The 12450-nt window shown below is 38.2% G+C and overlaps 1 protein-coding gene and 2 non-coding genes across 6 annotated transcripts; 2 read left to right on the top strand and 1 right to left on the bottom strand.

Moving 5' to 3' along the window:
* Positions 1-564: 564 nt before the first annotated feature.
* On the top strand, positions 565-9846 carry LOC122872053 (ETS translocation variant 5-like). 4 transcript variants are annotated; one of them, XM_044187731.1, is made up of 13 exons: positions 565-703; positions 2580-2645; positions 2767-2851; positions 3655-3702; positions 3955-4005; positions 6091-6196; positions 6325-6597; positions 6705-6982; positions 7294-7359; positions 7479-7547; positions 7730-7881; positions 8502-8609; positions 9243-9846. In XM_044187731.1, exons 2-13 carry the CDS (start codon positions 2598-2600, stop codon positions 9474-9476), a joined length of 1518 nt encoding a protein of 505 aa, XP_044043666.1. In that variant the 5' UTR covers positions 565-703; positions 2580-2597; the 3' UTR covers positions 9477-9846. The 4 variants fall into 4 exon arrangements, with proteins under 4 accessions (XP_044043666.1, XP_044043665.1, XP_044043668.1 ...); XM_044187730.1 differs by having other exon boundaries at positions 566-703; positions 7727-7881; XM_044187733.1 differs by having other exon boundaries at positions 567-703; positions 8502-8603.
* Positions 9847-11212: 1366 nt separating this feature from the next.
* LOC122872562 lies at positions 11213-11331 on the bottom strand. Its single transcript, XR_006377205.1, has one exon. It is a non-coding gene; the product is annotated as a 5S ribosomal RNA (ribosomal RNA).
* Positions 11332-11783: 452 nt separating this feature from the next.
* On the top strand, positions 11784-11902 carry LOC122872458. The gene has a single exon (XR_006377122.1). It is a non-coding gene; the product is annotated as a 5S ribosomal RNA (ribosomal RNA).
* The last annotated feature ends 548 nt before the right edge of the window (positions 11903-12450 follow it).

Below are 12450 nucleotides of genomic sequence, written 5' to 3'. Positions count from 1 at the left end.
ATTTAATAAAAGTTTACATAATTTGCATGTCATAACAAAGAACATAAAGGAGATTAGGAGCATTGCAAGTGTCCTCTTAATGGTCAGGCTTTAATGCCATAGTGTTCATTATTTTATCAGTATGCCAATTCATATTAACTTTATATTTAAGTTCATTTTAGGTTAACTATGACCTGATGGTCACCATAAAACAATCACCAATCTAAAAGAAGCAACTAAGCTTCATTAATAAATAACATAAATAAGTATATAAACGGTATTGAATGGTGATTGGATATTCTCACACAAATTAATGTAATCTAATAGAATTTCGTATTTATTGCTATTCGTACAATTATTTTATTTGTTCATATACATTTAAAACTGAGAAGTCCATTTGGATTTATTTATTAAATCATATTTTTACGTATTTAGTGGAATGGCAGCTCTGGCCCTTTAAGAGAGCTGTGGATCCATGAATGAAACGCAGCCATTCATAAAAACACAAGGGACGGACGTCAGAGCAGTCTTAAAGACGATTGGCTCGCTCTTTGACTGACTTTGTGTTCTAGCCAATGAGAGGGCAGCTCGGGGCAGCTCGGTTCAGATCCAGTGCTCTTCATTGAGAAAAATCCACAGCCGAGTTTTATTCGAGGAGCTGCAGGGGATGTAGGGGAGGAAATCTGCGTCGTTTTTCACACCGCCAAGACACTTCACTTATCAAGTGAGTCCTGCATTATTATCACCTTAATAACAACTAGCGTACATGCGTGGGCTTGTTCTGCTTTATTTTGTTACAGCAACCTTAACCGCATTGTCGCGGTTTGTTGCTTGCTGTGAGGGGAGCAGATATGGGTTTAGAGGCGAACGCCATTTTCTAAAAATCTAAGGCAACACTGCGTCCATTTCCTCGCATCTGTCAGCTTTGCAGAGCCGTATTTCCGTTTGCAGCAGCTGTCTTTACGGCCTGTTAGCATCGTGAATCTTTCTCTGTGCTCTGTGGCAAATTTGTCAATGGTGAGCTGCCCCCCCCCCTCGCGAGGATCAAGTTTCACTTCATTGAGAAAAGCAAGGAGGTCCCACGATACGTGCTGTTCTCTCTCGTGCCACGCCAAATTCCATTAACAAATCTTGTATTTTTTTTATTTTTTCTATTTCTAGTTAACATACCGGATTGAAAACACCACGAATAGCTGTCAGTCATGGGATTTAATTATGTGTTACAACAAATGAACCAGACTTCAATTACTACTTGTTGCTTGTTATTAACATGATATTCTTCAAACATAAACAAGTTGTAGGTGTTGTTTACCTACGGAAGCCCACAGCATTCATTAAAGGCATAAAGAGACATTTTCTCGTAATTATGACTTCTGTATGTTGTAATCATGAGAGAACTATCTTACACTTATGAGACAAAGGTATGAGACCTTTTATCTTATGATACAGTTTGCTCATAATGTGATTTTACTCTTATACTGCACTGATTTTAGTTTGATTCACTTTTATAAAATGCATTTTAATAGGCGAGAGGCTGATGAGGCATTTTAAAATTCATTGTCTTTAAAAAGTAACAACTACAGTAGTTAAATTAAAATCTTGCTATTTGTCTTGCAGAATTTAAAAGAGTATTTGCAAAGTTCTGACCCATTTATCTATTACCACAAAATCTGAAACGCTATTCTCTGCTTTGGAATAGGGCTTGCAGTAATGTTGTAAAGTATACATGATTTGTAATAAATGGGTTAAAATATTCAAAACATTGGCATGTCCCTTTTTAATAAAGTGAAAACAGAAACAAAAATGAAAATAATTTGCCCATTGAAGTTCATTCTTGACTTTGGGAACAGCATGTGTGACAATCTCAACTCAAAGTTCCACTTACTAGATTTTTTTTTTTTTTTTTTGGTGCTTTTAGCTGCATCTCATAGTCTTCATCATCATGTGTTGACAACTGAACCGGCTCCATTCACACTTGAAAACTGCGAGATGTGGTTGTACCTTTTGAGTTGAGATTATTTTCTCACACAAAACAATGATTATATTTTAAAACGTCAGTTGTCTGTTTTATCCTTTTAAAGCCTATATATAATTGGCATATTTTAGCAGGATGTATAGGAAGTATGAAGGTACCCTCTTTAAATGTATTCCTTGTGTTCTATGTGTGGTTGCACAAATTCTATATATATACTTTAGTAGACCTTTTTATAAAATGCCCATAGTATCATTAGGTTTTATGACATTAAAAAAAGATTTATTCAAAATCAATCAATGATCAGCGATACCCCACTGATGAAACGCACAGAAAGGTCACCACAGTGCAGCCACAACAAAGGAAAAGAAATATACGTCACTTTTTATTAGGCTATACAGCTGCTTTCTGTTTAGCCTATTTTAGACTAGAATCACATATTCAAACGTCTTTGAAGACTAGTTCCTCCTGCAGCTCATATTCAGGTCATATTTAACTTACAGGAGGTTGCATAAACCCTGTGGGGTCTTGGAGGTTAGAAAAGCCAAAACACATTGGATGGAGGCCAATGCATCGGGCGTTCAAAATATATTTCCCTAACCGCTGAGTTCCCTAATCTGTCCTCCAGGGTGAAGACTCCTGCAACATGGACGGCTTTTATGACCAGCAGGTCCCTTTTGTGGTCCCTGAGAATGTGAGTTTGAAACATTAAATTTCATACATTCATCATCCTGCATAAGAAGCCAACCAAGGATTGATTACATTTAAGTTTTACAATCTATGTTCACTAAACAGTTTTGTTGGTAAACTTATAGAAATGTCACATAGAGGTAGCAGAGAGATGTCTCAGCGACCGGAAGAGGAAGTTCATGGACACAGAGCTGGCTCAGGACACAGAAGGTAGGCTCATTATGGCATCATGTCCATATGTGAAAGTGTTTACTGTTTCCAGTATTTAGTGGTTACCTAATGGAGTGAAATGCTTGTGAATTTAGTGAAAAATTTAACTCTGATGGAAAAAGTCACATCTAATCCATAATTTTAAAAAGTCTACTTGCTAGCTTTTTCCGGAGCTTTCAACTGCATCTTATGCAGAATGAAGTGTGCTCAGTTGCCGAAAAGGCTTTATTTTTTTATTCCCATTACTACTGGTCATATAACAGATCTGTGTTCAGTACAGTTTAGAGTAACATGATTATGATCTAAATGTATACATTTTAAAACGCCATCATATAATTTCAATATTTGCATCTACAGATTTGAAACATTACTTTTAGTTAATGTATGTTACACTATTAGTTTCTGTGTCTTGAATGATTTAAATTCCTTTTACATGAGTATTTGTGAGGTGCTTTTACAAAGCACACTTAAACGCAGTGTCTAGCAATCCTGTGAGGAGGCACATAAGCGTCAAATATTCATACATAATAATACTTATTTATGAGTATAAATTATTGTCTGGATAGAAGTTGTAGAATTGCCACAGATGTAATATTGTACAGGAATGATTAGGAAATATTTTTTTCAACAAATAATGTCCACACTAAATTCCACAATACAGCAAATGTCACAGTTCGCTCTGTCAGTAGTGCATTTAGAAAAGTAATGGTGGTAATTCTGTAAAAGTATCACTTAGGAAAGTAATATCAACATGTTAAATATTGTTACGCCCATTTTAATATAATTTCATAACTGTCTTGCAGAGCTCTTTCAAGATCTGATCCAGCTCCAGGAAATATGGATCGCGGAAGGTGAGACCTGCAAGCATCATGAAACAAAAAACATAGTCAATGGAAACAAAAATTATACACTGTATGCACTTCTCAGATTTAAAGCAGTGTGGTCATGTCCCTTTCACATGGATTTTTAAAGGGTATTCGGGGAAATGTAGGAAATGACTAACTGAAGAAGAGAAATATGAAGACAACACTGTATAAGGAGATTCAAGGGCGAAATTTTGATGAGAAGAGTCCTTTAATATCCTGCCTTTTCCCCTCTGACAGCTCAGGTTCCTGATGACGAGCAGTTTGTCCCAGATTTCCAGTCCAATAACTGTGAGTAGCTACTTCTCCAGAGAGTGCTCAGAGTTGTAGGGGAGCAAACATTTTGTAGATTACACACATTATTTATGCCTTGATGTTCTAATGACATTGTTTTGAACAGTGGCGCACTGAAACAAACACTTTGACCATTGTCACAAAATTATGCTGCCATAAATATGCCCAGAGAACCAAATGTATATTAATCCGCAGATGAAAATAGTCCCCAACAAATGCACTCTTTAGTTCTGTTTGAGTGATGTGTGTGCTAAAAACTACAAACTAATATATTTGTGATTAAAGATTTGCATCTTCAGTAGTACCAATGGCTTTGAGCTGAGAGCCACAGACAGGGTAGAGAAGTCAGAAAGTATTGAGAGGTGAACTAATACATTGTTGATGCATTTTGATGCTGTTTTATTGGTTGTTTTATTGGGGGGGGTCCAGTCTTCCAATGATGGTGACGTTATTAAGGCTTTGTACATTTTTTCCTACAGTCTTCTAGCATCCAACACATACTGTTGATCTCTGAGTGTGAATGAGTGTAATCTCTAGGACCAATGGTGTAAATACAATTGTGTTTACAGTGTTCAAGTTGACTGGCAACACAGTATATGACCCTCACACACACTAGCAGTGGATCTGTGCCAAATATAACTGATAGTCATATGGCACAGGAAATTGGGGGGGGGGCTATAAAATGACTTCCAGCAACTCAGCTTGTACCTTTTAAAAAAAAATAATGATGTCATAGATAAGACCTGAGTTGGGTGAAATGGTACATTTAGTGCTGCTGCCAAACACGTACTGCATGTATTTATGATAGCTGCCTCAACAGAATGGCTCCCAGTTCTGACAATAAATCTGGCAGCGATTGCTTTGTGGATGGAAATATTAGCAGTGTGGTGTCGTCACTGCAGTGTGCTAATGAGAATCTCTCTGCAGATTCCAGGAAGACTGAGATCAGATAGGAAGCTTTCTTTCATTCTGCTCAAACACAAAACTCAAATGTGAGCCGCAGTGCTAGAAACCAAAGGTTTTATACCGTACATACTTATCATCAACTGGTAAATCCACTTTGTACTTTACACTCATTTAAATTTTATACTTATATCCACTTTGTACTTAATTTATCTGACCTGTATCATAGTGTATTATATTTTGATTTGCTTAGTACTTCTATTCCTGTGTGCACTGACATGATAGTGAGCAGCTGTAACGAAAGAGTTTCCCCTCAGGAATCAATAAAGTAAAGTATTTCTGATTCTGATTGCAAAGAGTGTTAAATTGTTGTTTAACCCTTGCTTTACTATCACATCTCTGAAAATAAGACAAGGTAGTCATTTCTCTGTAACTTAAAATGTTGTCACAAAGAAACAGTCAGAGGCTGGTTATCTTTTTCTGTTTATGTCAGGCATTAATTTTACCTTTTTCAGGAGGTAGATCCTCTTAATTTGTTAGGTATTATGTAAGAACCAGGCTTATTCCAACTGTTTACAATTCTCCTTTGTACTATTTTTGTACCTTAGCTAGAAAATTGTTAAAAGTGGTGATAGTGAGGTGTGTCAGTTATTTCTGTCTGTTAACCTGGGCCATTTTTTCTAATGCTTTGAGCGCCACGGACACAATTCTATTCACCTACACTGTATTGCGGTGATGGCAGAAGTCTCAGCAATAAATATCTCAAAACTTAAACAAAACAAAAGTTAAAATAATATGTACATAATAATATCTAACTATATAATATTTGATGGTATCTAAATGTAACAAAATATCTGCATAGCTAGATATGACTGTAGTCAAAGGGAAATGTTTTTTTATGGTTTGGGTGAACTGATTGTTTAATTGTCCCACAATTACAAAAATATAGAAAACTTAAAGCCCCTGTGTGAAGGGGTAAATTTCAAGCTTTGACGCTATCTTGTGGAAGTATTTGTAAAAATCAAAACATAATCATAATCACTTACATAACATTTGTACACACTGTGGTTTTAAATTACCTTCAGAAAATGAGATGTTACTTAGGATTAAGTCTTCTCTGTTGATGGTAAATGTACAATGTAATATCAGGGCACCCAAAATTATTATTATTTTTTGCAGTGATGTTTCATGGACCTGCGAGCAAAGTGAAGCGAGAGCCCAGTTCATCTAAAGACTTGTCTCCCTGCAGAACACCTAACGCTGACATGTGCCTTTATAGTTACAGGTACAAAATCAACATTTTAGACTAAGGCATTGTATGATTATATTTATATCAGCCAGTCACAATAACATTTTGGGTGAAACACTTAATACCCAAGTACTTGACAGCTCCTTCCTGTTTTCTCTTCTCAGTGCCTGTGACAACAAGCCAACTGGGCTCAAAGCTCTGACTCCAGTCCCCACACCAGTAGAGTGTGGCTCCACCCATCCTGCTGGACCTCCACCCTTACAGAGGCAGTTACAACCTCCTGCCCCCCAGCTGACCAATAACTGCCCCCTGAGCCATATTCCTTCCCTGAGCCCCTCCCACCGCCACAACCTCCCACAGGCCAACCAAAGCCAGCAGTTTGCTCTGCCGTGTCCTCCCATCAGCTGCCCCAGTGCATCTTTCAACACAGAACAAAGGTGAGTTCTGATCATACTTTTATAAGATTTAAGCTGGAAACAAAGTCAGTTCAAACCCTCAAACCTCCACTTGTGTTCTTCTACACTTTTCTACACCTCTTCTACAGGTTTCAGCGGCAGCTGTCAGAGCCGTGCTTGTCTTTCCTCCCTTCCGAGAAAAGCGTGAACACGCCGTACCAACCCTCGAGCCGTGATGGGCGACCGCTGTACCAGCGTCACCTTTCAGAGCCCCTGGTTCCCCATGTCCCACGAGGTTTCAAACAGGAGCTGGTGGATCCCCGATACGCAGAGCCAGTGCCATCTGGTCCAGGTCTGGCCCGGCCCCAGACCACCTTCAACCATGTCACGATCAAACAAGAGCCAAGAGACTTTGGCTTTGACTCAGGTGAGTGTGTTATCTGCTACATCTACTTACAATTGCTACATTTATCAATGTTTGAGTTAAGAGTTGAATGTGGTCCAAGTCACTTCTGTACCAGAGCTGTAGGCTCAAATGATACTTTCTGCATCTTTGTTGGCACATTGGTCATGTGACGTAAATTTTGTCATCAGCATGTCATGTTCGCAAGGCTCCCAAAATATATGACCACACTGACTGCAAGTGCTGACTACACTTGTGAACACGCAGACACCAAAGACTTCCAACTGGCTTTATATTTGCTGATGAAGACTTGTGACTTGCTTTGTGTCTTCCAGAGGTTCAAACCTGCCAGTCGTCATCATTTGGGAAGTCTTCAGTCTTGTACCAGAATAACAATGTCGGTGAGTTTGTGTTTATCCTTGCTTTAAAATACATTTTTGTCGTGGTGTGTTAGCCTGCCGAGTTTCTCAGTAGAACAAATGTTCACTTTTCTAATAATATTAAATTTTTCACCACACAGGGTTTGGTCATGACAGAGAGCCACATTTGTACAATGACGACACTTGTGTTGTGCCAGAAAGACTGGAAGGTAAGACTGTGGTATTGGCCAGAGTGGACTTGAAAACTAGAATTTGAACTTCAAAGGGTGGTATTAGTATTTCTAATTACTGCTGCTGATCATCTAGGAGGAATAGAACTAATTATGACTATTTCCGTGACCAAAAATAGTGAGAGACGTACTCATTGTGTCCTATCTGACTCTGTAAGCAGGTAAAGTGAAGCAGGAGGGTTTGCCGTACCAGCGCCGCGGCTCTCTGCAGCTCTGGCAGTTCCTGCTCACGCTACTGGACAACCCAGCCAACGGACACCTGATTGTCTGGACGGGACGCAACATGGAGTTTAAACTAATCGATCCTGAAGAGGTCAGTCATCGCTGAACCCCACACATGGCCATTTTAAAAGGCTTAAATATTCTTTAAATTTAAGGAGAAATATTCACACTTGAAGGGAATGATGGAACCTAGCAAGGATGAAAAGAAACCTAAATTTGACTTTTATGGTAAATAAACATTTATTTTTTAATAGTATTTTCGAAAAGTTGTGAAGTTATGGCAAAAGCAAGGATAGATTAAATCTTACCTATACCTTAATAAATAAATAAATAAATAAATAAAATATACCTTTTTATTCAGAAAGCAGGGAGATATTAAAGGATCACATGATCCAAATTTTGAATCATAAATTGGGCAAAATATTCTCAGTTGAAAAATGAATGGATAGGATTCATCACATGAATTCATCACAAGAAGAAGTCAGTCAAATTCAAATATTACCTATTAATTTCCAATGAACATTTAAATGTTTTAAGTGTGGGAATTCATTCTGATGTAACTGCAGGCTTTATGGACTGTTCAGTATTGTATCAGAGGTGGAAATAATTGTCTGGCGGATGTATAATATTTAATAAAAAAGACAAACCTTAATATGACTCCAGCTGGATGTTTTTATTGAGTTTTTTTTTTTACTCCTGTCTTGTGTTCAGGTGGCTCGGCTCTGGGGGCTACAGAAGAATCGACCGGCCATGAACTACGACAAGCTGAGCCGCTCACTGAGATACTACTACGAGAAGGGCATCATGCAGAAGGTAAAGGCAGGTCATGTTTCAGTTCTCTCCTCCAGTACTCTTAAGTGGTTACACATGTATTATTGTATTAGCTGCAAGTTATCTTTCCTTTTCTAAGGGATTTTCCTTTCTATATTTAGAACTGTACAATCCATCTTTTTTACTTGGCATAGATTTGTATAGTACAAAACATAAAAAATACACACAACAATCTACCACAGAAATAAATCATATATACTACAGACTTATACGGAAGAGTAATAATCTCCACAGGTAGCTGTTATTGTCACACTCCACTCAATAGAAATTTGTCCTGATCGTGGGGCTAGAATTGTGGACCTGAGAGGTGGTGAGGTAATCAGGGATAAAATCAGTGGGGTTCTTCCTGCTGGGAGGAAGAATAATAAAATGGAGGGCAGGGCAAGTAAACCCTCTGACAGTCAGTGTGTACTGATCCCTTCGGTGTTTAAACAATCTTAATTCCTTTATGCCTACTCTTACTATGATCATTTACTTTGCACTTCCTTATCAGAACATTGTCATATAACAGGTTAAAATCTGAATATTAGTAGTTTGTGTAAACAAAATCACGAAATTTGCATCAAAATGGTCAAATGATCAGCTTTAATTTCTCTCACTTCTGATTGTCTCGTCCTGCAGGTGGCTGGGGAAAGGTATGTCTACAAGTTTGTATGCAACCCCGATGCGCTTTTCTCCATGGCTTTCCCAGACAACCAGAGGCCAAGTCTCAAGGCTGACCCAGATGCTACCCAGCATCCCAGCGAGGAGGACGGCCTTCCCCTACCCAGCTACGAGGAGGAGGGCCCGTACCTTGCTGAAGGAGGGGAGCAGTGCATCCAGGGACTGGCTTTCCCCGACAGCTACCCATACTAGACTCCACAGCCTGGCAGCTGGAGGAAACAGGAGATATTCTAAACAGGAGAAACCTGAATTACTGAGCAGTGTTTACCCGTATTATGTATGTCACAGAAAAGATGAATTTATTGGATAATCATTTTATCGAAAGTAAATGTGTCTTTTGCCAAAAAAATTTTGTTTGCAAAATTAAGATTCAGCCTTAAGTTAAAAATCAGAGAATCTTAATTATGTTAAGACTGTTAATTTGAACTCACTCCCTCAGCAAAAATGCAATTTTTTTGTCCAAAAATATTGTAGTTCTGATTTGGTTTTATTTGTTGCGGTGGGTTAGGGCCACTGTTGGCAAAAAGATAAATAAAAAAATTGGAGGTTTCAAGAATAAAGTTTTAATATTTCAAAAATAAAGTTTATTTTATGAGAAAATGCCATTATGGGGAAAAGTATTGTGAGGAGAAAAGGAGATGTTTTGAGAAAATGTCATATGACTAGAAAAGGTCTTAACATTTCGAGATTAAGTTGTAACCGTACAAGAAAATAGTCATAATATTATAACTCAGTATTTCAAGAATAAAGTCATAATTTTACGAGAAAACAAGTCGTAGTTTGACAAAAAAAACAAGTTGTAACTTAATGAGAAAACAAGTCATAATTTTACGACAGACTTCCATTACATTTTTTGGTGAATTTACAATTTTTCGCAATAATATTTTATTGATGTTAATATTTTTCTCATAAAAATTGCAACTTTATTCTTCAAATATTACAGCCTTTTTTTAATAGTAATTACGGTTTTACACTCAATGTTTCAAATTTATTCTTAAAATCACAGTTTCACAGTGACCTAAATTCTCGGTTGTAATTTTGTAGCTGTAGTCCTCACATACGTGAACTCTGGGATCTGTATTTCAACCAAAAAGTATCTCAAAGCCATGGCGCTTCTTTACTAATTTACTTATTCTTTTTTGGGTAAACCTTATACTGCTTGAAAGGGACACACTTGTATTTTCCAGATGTCATAGCCCTCCTATAAACATGTATATTGAAATGTCTTTTGTGTAATTTTTCTTGTTTTCAAAGCTAATATTTTTGGCATTATATGAACTTGTAAGTTTTTCCTAAACAGTTTTATGACAAATGTACTGCTACTATTTTTTTTTTGGATGAGAGATTAGTAATCATTTTAGAGCTACTCATCTGGAGTCAGTTTGCGTTTGGGAGAGTGGGGTTATTCTTATTTTGATTTCTTTGCTCTCTTCTTCAAAGAGGAACTCATAAATAATATTGTTGGAGGTTCGTGACTCTTTTCTTTGTTTACCCGTATGGTTTTAGTCCTGAGTTCTTTGTGGGTTTGAGGTGAGACAAACATCTTACATGTCATGAGAGAGAGAGAGAGAGAGAGAGAGAGAGAGAGAGAGAGAGAGAGAGAGAGACCTGATTGGTACCTAAAACTTCAGGAAAAAGACAAACTTACTAAGTGTCACACAATCATTAAAATCAAATCAGTCAATAAGCTTATCAAGTTAGCTTATTGACGTGGCTACAACATGGTATTTATTGTAAATGTTGAATATTTCTTGTAAATCACAAAGCAGCTTTGTGCCTATCTTTTGTAATTATTTAGTGGTAATAAAAAGGTTGTTCCACGTGCTACAATATTGTTCAAAGATGTGTCTCCACTGATGAAGTAGCAGCAGCAGCAGCAGCAGCAGCTGCTGCAGCGCGCTCTGCTGTTTGTAGAGGAGAAGTGAAAAAGCTTACAGCACCTGGTATTCCCAGGCGGTCTCCCATCCAAGTACTAACCAGGCCCGACCCTGCTTAGCTTCCGAGATCGGACGAGATCGGGCGTGTTCAGGGTGGTATGGCCGTAAGCCACACAAGGCACCACAAAAGGCCCTTTTAAAGATGCTGTAACCGCCTCGTCTCAGATTCTTACACGGGGATCTTTTGAAACGAGACGAATCCATTGACTGTAATGAAAGAAAACTGCCTTTATAACACACACACACACACACACACACACACACACACACACACACACACACACACACTGCGGTCTCCCTGTCACTGTCACACCAGTCTACGCTATAGCATAGGATTTAGCAACACTGTCTCATGTATTACTACGGTAAGAGACAGGCTTCATCGTTCATGTTGGTGTGGGGAAATTGAGCTTCGGGCCATGAATTTCTAAAAATACGCCGTAATGTTTCTATGTAAGTAAATGCTCGCAGATGGTCGTGGTGATGATGATGATGATGATGATGATGATGGTGATGGTGATGATGGACATCTATAAAGGGCCTTTTTGACAAAGCAACTGTGGCTTACGGCCATACCACCCTGAACACGCCCGATCTCGTCCGATCTCGGAAGCTAAGCAGGGTCGGGCCTGGTTAGTACTTGGATGGGAGACCGCCTGGGAATACCAGGTGCTGTAAGCTTTTTCACTTCTCCTCTACAAACAGCAGAGGGCGCTGCAGCAGCTGCTGCTGCTGCTGCTGCTGCTGCTGCTGCTGCTCATCAGGGGAGAAAAAAGCGCGGACATGACTTACTCATCAACAAAGAAAGAAGAAATGCTGAAATCATTACAGACATTAATAAAGACATATTTGGATTATTTAAAGAGGAACTGATGAAGGAATAAAATACACAAATTGGGACAACTGTACAAAGTTACACTGAAGCCTTCGCTACACACTTACAGAACTTCACCAACAGTCCACTCAAAATCAGCCCACCTGGACCTGATTTAAATTCAAGGAGCCTGATGAACTGAGACATCTTCTTCTCTTGTTTGGAGCTAATCATCAAGAGCTGTTTTATATCTGAGGATTCTGGCTTAGACTTTTTTTTAGGTTTTCTTGAAAAAGGATGATCAATCATCTATAAAGGGTAAGTGTCTACACTAAACAACAATAGGATCAAAATAAACAATCACAATAGACGCACACGGAAATAAACAACATAGATAACACAGAAATGATTTATA

The sequence above is a fragment of the Siniperca chuatsi genome, linkage group LG24 (genome assembly GCF_020085105.1).
Source record: "Siniperca chuatsi isolate FFG_IHB_CAS linkage group LG24, ASM2008510v1, whole genome shotgun sequence".
Lineage (NCBI taxonomy): Eukaryota > Metazoa > Chordata > Actinopteri > Centrarchiformes > Sinipercidae > Siniperca > Siniperca chuatsi.
This window is presented reverse-complemented; position numbering and strand designations above follow the sequence as displayed.

Bases quoted from the DNA above. Each gene is read 5' to 3' on its own strand.
- LOC122872053 (XM_044187730.1), top strand. From the start codon at position 2,598: ATGGACGGCTTTTATGACCAGCAGGTCCCTTTTGTGGTCCCTGAGAAT. The intron at 3,703-3,954 runs GTGAGACCTGCA...CCCCTCTGACAG, and splicing joins GGAAATATGGATCGCGGAAG to CTCAGGTTCCTGATGACGAG. The intron at 7,882-8,501 runs GTCAGTCATCGC...TCTTGTGTTCAG, and splicing joins AACTAATCGATCCTGAAGAG to GTGGCTCGGCTCTGGGGGCT.